The 10535-nt window shown below is 31.3% G+C and overlaps 1 protein-coding gene across 1 annotated transcript; it reads right to left on the bottom strand.

The window, feature by feature from the left end:
• Window positions 1-1158: 1158 nt before the first annotated feature.
• Window positions 1159-9282, bottom strand: LOC118065355 (uncharacterized). Its single transcript, XM_035080559.1, has 3 exons — window positions 9258-9282; window positions 8983-9198; window positions 1159-2423 (listed from the first exon to the last, which is right to left on the bottom strand). The coding sequence occupies exons 1-3, from the start codon at window positions 9280-9282 to the stop codon at window positions 1159-1161; spliced, it is 1506 nt and encodes a 501-aa protein (XP_034936450.1).
• Window positions 9283-10535: the final 1253 nt, after the last annotated feature.

Genomic DNA, 10535 nt, shown 5'->3' with positions numbered 1-10535 from the left:
AACCAATCCAGTGGCACGAGTGGAGGCTGTACCGTCTACGAGACATACCACAGCAAAAATCGACTAATCGTCCAACAGCGAACAACTGCGAAGTGCATGTCATTACATGGGCATATTTGCTTGTGAAAGGCGTGAATAGAGAATTTACTGAAGACCAGATGTACGACATTAGAAAAGGCATAGCCAACTTATTAAGGAATACAACAACAACAGGAAGTGTAAAGTCAACAACAAAACATCTCAAAAGAACTACCTTAAAGAATATAAAGGCGAATAAAACAGAAAATGGGAGAGAAATGAAAATATCATGTGATATACCAAATGAAAATTTGCGTACATTTAATTACATGGTCCTATGCGTTTTGATCCGCAGACAAAATATCTAAGACAAAATTTCCTCGGACAAAATATCCTAGGATAAAATATTCCCAGAACAGAATATCCTTAAGAGAAAATATCCACCGACAAAATATATTCGCAAGAAATATCCGATAATGATAATAATTTTCCCAAAAAAAGTACATACAAAAAATTTTCTTAACTGTCCTACAAATAATAATCAAATGAATTGAGTTTCAAAAATTATAAAAAATTAATAAACAAAAAAAAAAAGATATCATACAATGACTACTTTTATTACAGCAATTTCAACATGGGAATTTTTGACACATCAACTTACATCTTTTTTTAATTAAACAGCATATACATATTTATCCATTAATTAACTCATCATAGTATTAATTAAACTTAAGTTATTCCAATTGACGTCAGGTACAAAAATATATATCTACGTTAGTATTTAAATTAATTATAATTGATATCGTAATATTTATTTTGAATAATTACTCACATATAGAATATTATTTTTATAATGAATATTTTCACAGTCATGTTGTCAATACTTTTATACTTTTAATATTTTGTTAAATATCTATGATTTTTCAACAACTTAACTTGATTAAAATCTACTTAAATTGCATATTTTTACAATCACAATAAGAAATAATATCAATATTAACTTTAACGATGAGCGTCAAAATTAGTATGTGTCAAGTATTTGATGGTCAAAAAATATCAACACAAAACAAAATTAATGATCAATATAACATAAAAATGTATCTCTAATATCAAAAAATAATAATAATTGCAATTGTAACATCAACGCCTGGCATTGATGGATATTATTTTGGCAATGCTTCTCAAGTATCCTAATTTATCGCTAGAATCATAATTCATGACAACCTTCTTCAGTCGAACATTGTAATCTCGATAAGTCTTAGGCTGAGTGACAACGTTCAACCCGGTATCTATTTGCGATATTAACGCTTCATTACGAGACTGCTCATCTTTTAGTTTATTTAAAAACAATCCAATTGAAGCATGTGAAACACCCACACGTCGATTAAAACCACTGTGCCATCCTTCGATTGGATTATTTGATCGTAAAAGATCATTAATCACGGCTTGATAGCAATTCAACATACTGATATCAAATAATGGCTTCTTACGTTTTTTTTTATTATGGCATAATTGACCAATCCAAGTCATTTCGAAGTAGGCAAGTAAATCTTCCAAATCGTCGCTATTGCATTTATAAAAATCACAACCAACAATCAATTCATAGCCTTCAATCACATCCTTTGGTGGAATAAACGCAAGCGCCATGAGTAGACGTAAATTAGCAGCAAAAATGACATCTTGATTATATCGGCTTTGAAGACCGCAGGACTGAATCCGACGCCGAAAGCATTGGTTAAAATGAAAATTACAACCGGTAATTTTAGTGCTTTTAAATACTTCTCGAAAAGCCTCAATAAATGCTGGCTCAAAGTCTACCATGATTAAACTAGGAGAAAAATTTGGCATATTTTGTCTCAGAACGGTCAAGAATTGTAAATATATTTTTTTAGATTTATTAGGTAATAACGCATACACAAGTGGAATGGATTTGCCGTCAATAAAGCCATGCACAGTATATAACTGTGAAAATATACTTGGCACAGCATTAAATGTGCCATCGCTCAACCATTGCTGACATTTCTTCAAAACGTCTAAGTTTTTTGGAGTGGAAAATACCAAAAACCGTTTTTTATTGCCACCGCTGTCATGCAGTAAAAACATATCACCCTTGTGTGTTTGTTTCCATTCACCCCTCAATTCCAATTGGCTCCGTGATGGTGGATCCAGTAATTGCGGATTATTTTTACATCGAATACGGTTCACAGTTCGAGTCATAGATGCGAGCTTAGGTAATAATGCAGAAACAGGTGATAAAACACCACGTAATACACTTGATATGATAATACTCGGCTTTGCATCATTCCGTTTAGCCTTTTTTACAACTTTTGCTTTTATGATTTTAGATTGCACGGCAGCAATATCACCAGCATGTTCATGCCTCGGGATTACACCAACTATATTTCCTATATAACGAATTACTTAATTAATACTTTAAAAAAAATTGAAGAAAAAAAAAACCAAATTGAATAAATACCAGTTTTTGTATCTGTATCCGTATGAATTAAAACACTGCAATTCACATTAGACGTACAACGCCATGTAATAGTATTTTTATTAATTGTTTTTTTGGAATACAAATATCCCTCATGGAGCAGTAATTTTTTACCTTTTTGTGATGGCACAAAAGACAACGGCATCATAAATAATGAATAAAAAACTTTAACATTAGTAACTATATTTAAAATTAATTAATACTGAATATTACAAAAATGATGCTCCAGATATTACAAAGCACAAATGGCGTGGATAATTAAACATTAGTAATTCAACATGGATAATAAGATCAACAAGTAACCAAAACACACACATTTAATATACTTTGTCTTTGATTAACAATTGCAGATTGGGCACTCGTTTATGCCCACCAACTTATAGGCTCCGAAGCGCCGTCTAGCAACTTTAATTGTAAACTAGTAGTAACAGTACCATCATATGTAATTCTTAGCGGCAGAATACAAAATATATTAATATGTAAACAGAACTTACTTCATTTTACAACTATTTTATAAAAAAAATATTTTGTCTACGTATATTTTATCGCAAAGATATTTCATCTAAGGTTATTTTATCCAGAGATATTCTGCCTCGCGGATATGTTTTCCGGGGATATTTCGTCGAGGATATTTTGTCCGCGGACCAAAACGCCTATTACATACCATCATCAAAACATTTGCAATAAATGATACTTCAACATGTAAAAACATTGTAAATAAAATAAATATTGTGTGTTGATTGTAAATAAATTTATTGTGTAGATTATTAATAATAAAATGAAAGAAAAAACGAAATTCTCAAATGTTTCATGATTATTTTTTTCCAGTTACAACTGAGTCTGATTAATTATTGTAAGAAAGAAGAATTAGTGAACTTCAACAGACAAGATTAATTCATACGTTAATCTAATTTTATCTTTCATTAGCAAATTACAAGTAAGTAGCAATTGACTGAAAATGTTAAGTTTATACTAATATGTTCATTTTATAATTTAAATGTATACATATAAATCACCTCACAAGTCCGTCTGATAATTTTTTATAGCCGAAATTGATTGTTTAAACGTCGATAGACTAGCATTTCAAGAACGCTGATATAATTCTATTTTTCAATAATAAATTACAAGTCGATGGCAGTTGATAAAAAATATCAGGCTAATACTAATTTGTTTATTTATTTATTGAAATTAATATAAATTCAGTTACAACTCAGTCTGACTATTACTTGTTATAAAAATTGATTGAATAAACGTCGACCGACTGGACTTATCAGTACATTAATGAAATACAATTTTTCAATTGTAAATTACAAGTCAATGGCAGTTGACTGAAAATATCAGGCTGATACTAAATTTGTTTATTGAATGATAAAAATTTATATAAACCCAGTTACAACTCAGTCTGACTAAAAGGACTTTAAGAGGACTCATATATATATAGATGGGGTTCCTATTTTCATTGTTAATAATAATTTAAAACTTATTTTTTTAATATTTCTATGATCAATAATTACTTGTTAGTAACAATGTTCAATTGTTATGAACACAATTCCATATTATTGACAATTATTATTGACTATTATAGCGTCTTTAATGCTGTTTTCTCAATCCTGACACGAGTTTAAAATTCTTTCAGTGCTGATTTTGTTTTTTAAAATTTTTTTTTTTCGATGAAATATTGTCATCATATTTTCATACAAGTATTCTAATTATTTAACATTCATATTTTTTTAAAGATTTTGAAATTTTGTCTAAAAAATGGTATAATTTATAAGTTGAGAAATTCAGGTCATTTTCCGTTTTTGCTAGTTTTTTGCTTCTGCAAAAAAATGGCTCGACCGATTTTGTTGAAAATTTAATTGGTTCTAAGTTACATAATTACGCGTCGAATGCAATTGGTCCCACATCGATATCATTTTTTGTTCTCGAGATGATCGAGGCGAAAAATAATTCCAAACGCACATACGTACATACACACACACAGACGTCCACTGGAAAACGATCGTATTCGACTCTGGGGACCTTAAAACGTGGAGATATGTCAAAAATCGGGATTCGCAAAATCGGACCCATTACTGTAACTTCTTACTGGGAAGTTAATTAAATATGTAAAGTACTTATTTTGGAACTTCTTGATAACTATATAGAGTGGGAAATTATTTAGTGAAGGAATTTAGAGGATGATGAGAGGTCATGAAATGAAGAGTTAGAGAAAAGTTGAGTTCAAATGATGAATGAAGATGTGAGAGAATAAAAAATTTATGACAAAGGATAATAAAAAATTTATGAATAAACTCATTGTTCTTTTGAAGAATATTATCTGAATTAATTTTTTATAACATTATATACTGTATTATGACGTTCTATCTATAACTCACAGTATATATATTCCATTTTACAACTCATATTTATTACTGATACGAAAAATAGGAAAAACAAAAAGATCAATCATAGCTTTGAGAATAAGTTTAGTTTTATAATAATAATCACAATCATATTTTTAAAATTTTATAATTTTTGATTTAATTGCATGAAGTATTACTGATAATATTTAAAATCATTTTCAGACTGAAGATGGTAAAGAACTGTAAATAATTTTACAAGTAAAATTAAGAGAAAAGTTTAATTATTTAGAAAATCACATGATTGCGTGAAAAATTTAAGTATTTATAAGATCATGAAGTGTAGAGATAAAAGAAAAATCTTCTTACAACGAAAAATCGTTAAGACTATCAGACTGTCTTATACATTTTTTATAAAATAATTTTACCCACGAAAGAAAAATATTCTCTTATCACAACAGATCAAAGATCACTTTTCCACGTATACGGATAATGATTGGTAGTCGAAATATACTATTATAGTTATAGGAATACTCATTATTATTATTAATTAAAAAAAAAAATTTTTTTTGTTTTATGTTTATTCTTTTTCTACGTTATTATTTTTTTTTTTAATTTTTATATCTAATCACTGAAGAATTTCATTTTGGAGAATTTCTACTTCGATGTTAATTAAGTTGAATCTTCTAATAATGGACAATAGGAGCAAAATTGGATATTTGAAACAGCTAAAAATTCATTTACTTCATTACTGAAATTAATTGAAAATTGCAAAATTTTTAAGGTTTGACATTAAGTTATCCAACATGTTATATAATAATTATTAATAGTTTGAAATACCAATAGAACTTCAATATCATTGTGATAGTGAATAATTACTGAATATTCAAACACTTCGTCATTGCGTCGATAGTTCGATATATAAAATAAGTATTGATGGTTGTATAGCAGATAGTAATCTGTTAAACATATGGCCGGAAGTGCAGAGCATGTAAATTTTGGCCTTTTCCTTTTTACGCATATATTTTATAAACTATTTGCTGAAGATGTAAGGAAAAAATAATACTAATGAATGATTTTTATACCCGACAATGTCTTATAAATTTTCATTCACGTATCACGAATGCAGTGACTGCTAGATTTAGTAAATGATAAGTAGATATTTTCAACAGTTCGTTGTGAAATAAAAACATTCAAGTTGATTTACCAATCATACAGTTATTTAAGTGAGCTTAAATAAGCACGACTGTACAATATTCACACTGAACCGTTTGATAAATTAACCACGGCAGACCCCGATCACGCGACAGTAGTATGAGCACGTGCTTCGTGTTATAATAACGTCGATACTCATCCGCGGAATTCCATCTATATTGTAGCAATGTAAAATGAATAATCGCAACGGGGCCATCTGACTTACAACCTAAGATTATTCTGATTTACAAACTGAAACAATTCAATAGATTTTATAAAACAGCTGCTTTTAATTTTCCTTATTCAAGTAAATCAGAAAATGTACAAGAACAAGATCAAAAAAATTTGCATCAGTCAAGAAATAAAATAAAAAATTAATTCTACTGAATTAATAGAACAAGTGTTAATATTCATTCTAGTAGTGTTGTTTTCTGGGATGATTGATTTTTTAAATGTACTTATAATAAATATATTATTCAGACAATTCATCGTCGAGTGTGATGTAAATATGAATGCAATGAATGTTTTATACACAGGAAAATTCTTCATATCATTTTGTATGTTTTAAGACTCTGGTATGATGCCGAAAAATTGGCGACAAGCATTCTCTTCTTTTTTCCAGCTCTTTGATAAAGCTTGTCTACTCAATAGCATATTTTTGTTTGAAATAAAAAATTATTCCCTGTATCCTATACATATTTATAATTAGAAGTAGATGACATACTTGTTGCTTCATGATTTGGTATGAAACTTTTCAAAAAGAAAATCAATGTCATGACCTTAGTAAATGAAAAAAAATATTGTGGTTTAGCAATCATTTTGAGGTTTATTCTAACAATAGATGTGACGGTACGGTTAATAACCAGAATAACATGATGTGTCCTAAAAGAGAATACTATTTTCACACTTGACAAATGATTCTGAAATAGTAGGCAATAAATTAGATCTTTTCTATTTTTTTTAGAAAAGACTGTTTATTCTGGACTAATCTAGTTTTTATTATATATCTTCACGTCATCGTATGACTATATTAAGAAAAACAGCATTGTAAAGAGAGAGATTCAATACTTACATCAATAGATGGGAATTCTTGTCACAGTGTTGTCTGGCAAAGCTTGTGACAAAGATGGGGGCGGTCTCCTATTTCTTTGCAAGTACTAGCAGGACGTTCTCATTCAATATCTATTATTCATTTTGAACCGCAGCGTCTCCGTCAAATAGACACACCGTGTAGATGTGCCTTGGTCGGCGTCCTGGTGCCGAGAAGAATTATTATTATTATTATATTATATGGCGTCGAAGGGTTCGCTTTGTACAGCCGTAACTCCCTGGTGGAAAATTTCGTGATTTGTAAGTAGTCGACTGAACAATAAATGGTCCAGAACCTTATCGATTGTTGAGGAAGATTTTATAATTAAAGTTTACAAATTTTAAAGTAGTTACAGATGGTTTGGATTAAGCGTGGAGCGGGATATTTGAAGAGCTGATGAATGTCACAAGGGAACTTGAAGGTGGTCTTGGAGAGAGCGTTGAGCAAATGTTGACGTTGAGAGGTGTATAGAGAGCGATCACATAAGGTATGTCTTAAATCTTGCTGAAGGTGGCCACATGAGCATCCGGGGTGAGCGGTCAGGTTCTTTCGATGAAGGGAGTCGTTGAGGTTATAATGGTTGCTGCGGATTCTGTTGATGGACACTATCTCTTTTCTCTCCAGCCTTTTGTGGAACCACGGTTTAGGAGAGTCTTGGTAGTAGTGCTTAAAGAGACGGTGCCTTTGCGTAGTCGTTGGGTGCAGAGTAATGATTTGGGTTTTTGAAGAGTTCTTGACTTGAGGTGGGTGTAGAAGTCGGTATGAGGTATTTCACACTGAATTCTTGTACCGGAGCTTCTCGCTGCGTTGGCTAGATCGTCCACTGTTTCGTAACCGGCAATGTTGGAGTGACCGGGGATCCAGATTAGTCTAACGTTAAAAGATGAGTTAAGTAGTTCATGTAAGGTGTGAACGACCAGGTAAGCAAAAGGTGAAGACTGCGTTGGGTTAATGTAAAGCAAGGATTGAAGGCAACTTTTGAAGTCGGATGGTATAAGGGCCATTTCCATTTATGATGGAAATTTCCAAGGATAGGCCTGCGCTTAGATCTTCATCCGATAGGTCTGAAGGTATATTATTATTTTCTTTCTGGACAAAAATCAATCATATGTTAATCCATCCTTAGGATAGAGCGCCTTCTTGGATAACAATAATAAAAATTATATACTATATATGCACGTTCTCAGCCTTAAATATTTTAATATATTACAAGAAGTCGTTTAGTATATGAAAAATTATTCAACATGTTTGCACATTTTGCATTAACAATTTGTATGCTATAAATCTTGTATGTTAAAACTAAGAATTAACATTTTGTTTTTATCATAATTGTTGCTTTCTTTTTTACACAATTAAGAGCATTCTTTATCGGTTGTTGAACTGTCCGATAAACATATTTTATTTAAAGTGGACCATATCTGTGTGTCGGACAAGGGATGATATAGTGCTATATTTTCTAGTCCTACATATACCGCAATAATAAAAATGTTTATGATTATGATACGAATGATCAGCCGCTTTCGGAATGATGTAAGTTGTAAAGTTACAATTTTCTGATTTACATTTATAGCGACTCAAACGACGCCTTCCACAGTTGTTAAACGGATAAAGCATCCGATGCTTAATATAACTCGAGTGAACATATATTTCATATACATTACCGTTATCGTAAGTATATATATCTCGTACATAATCGACTTTAACGATAGAAACTTAAGATTGATCATCCGCAGAAAGGTCTTCTACAATTTAGAAAATATTTTTTAGCACGCAAAGATAGATAAATTATATGAAAAACAGGGTCTAAGAGTGACTAAGTTTTTTTTCTCATTTGCGGCCGTTACCTCGATTGTCAACCAGATAAGGTTGAGAAGGATCCGAAAGCGTTGAGACGGGTGACAGCGGCAGAGGGTATGCCGCTGCTGTTTCCTCGACACGAGCTATTAATTGATCATGATACACATCATCATCACCGGTCAAATCAACTATTGAGACGATGACGTCTGGTCTTTGTTCTACAATTTTGAAAACGTTTATGTGAGATATGTTAATAACAGGATCTAAAAGTAAATTTTTCTTTTATATAGTCAATCTGAGAAAAGTAGCAATTTTCATTTACATTGATTTTGCATGAATGAGGTCATTTTCAGTTTTAAAAAAGGTTTTAGTATTTGAATTATTTATTATAAATCGTAATTCGTAAGATAAGTAACTATTAAGTAAAATAGTTATATATGGCTTTATTAAGTTATTATTTCCATTAAAATACAATTTTATTCTTACTCAAACATATTCGATCAAATTGAAGCCCTTCCCCCATAAATGTATTTTTATTGAATTTTAAGCGTTTCTTTTTCATAAAGTTCTTATAATATTCACTTACAATTTCATTTTTTTCGAAATATTTTCAACTAAAGCAAGATAACAAGCCGCTGAGTGGATAATTAATAGATATAGCATGCAAAAACATGATACAATATTGACCGCAAACTTGAGAATCTTCCTGTTATAGATATTTGACGGAGCAGCGGGAGTATCGACAACTCTCTCGAAGTCTCTTAAGGTGTTCTGGAATAATTGTTGGTAGTCCAGAGCTGTCGAACTAGTAGCCGGTGTCATCTCGATTGACGTACATGGCAACCCAATATTGCCCTGGTTGTTTGTGACTATCGGTATTAACTACAAATGCTGTCGGTTTCGTCCACACCTTTGGAATTTTTTCTGCTGGATATACGCTTATTGAATGAGCCGGGATGTACTGAAGAGCTTCTATTAGCCACAGTTAGAGTGGCTGAAGATTTAAGGCGCATTGATGAATTTTTTTGTAGCCAACTACGGTAACAATAAGCAGCTGACATTGAACAGCCTATAAACACGTACGTCAGAGCAGAGTAATATAAACAAACGATCTCTACGGTTGACGGACAGTAAATGACGGTCTATCAAACTTGTCGTTGATATTCATAATTTTTTTTTACACAACCGTTTCTAATGGGCGTTTTTGTATGAAGCCTCGTGTATAAATCTGCTCAGCATTTTGTGTAATAGACCGTAAATTAGTATATACAGCTTTCATTGTTAAAGAGCCTTCATACCATGGAATACCATGTTGTGATGTCAATAAAATATGTGCTTGTTGTTTTGATTCCGATAATATTGAATAAGAAAGATCAGGAGCAATTATCCAATGGCCAATAATATTAGCTTCTAAAAAAATCAGGGCAATTTCTTTTGGTAGAAAATCAGCGTCGTTCATGAAAAAGCCTTGTATATCAATTACAAACTTCATCTTGAGTAAAAATGACGCTTACTACTTGAAACGTGTTACACAACCGACGGTTAGCTCAATACTGAGCTCTTTGTTGAACAACATGTCTCTACTTTATGAAAAATATAC

The sequence above is a fragment of the Chelonus insularis genome, unplaced genomic scaffold (assembly GCF_013357705.1).
Source record: "Chelonus insularis isolate UGA/USDA-ARS -01 unplaced genomic scaffold, ASM1335770v1 contig_30_pilon, whole genome shotgun sequence".
NCBI classification, from domain to species: Eukaryota; Metazoa; Arthropoda; class Insecta; order Hymenoptera; family Braconidae; genus Chelonus; species Chelonus insularis.
This window is presented reverse-complemented; position numbering and strand designations above follow the sequence as displayed.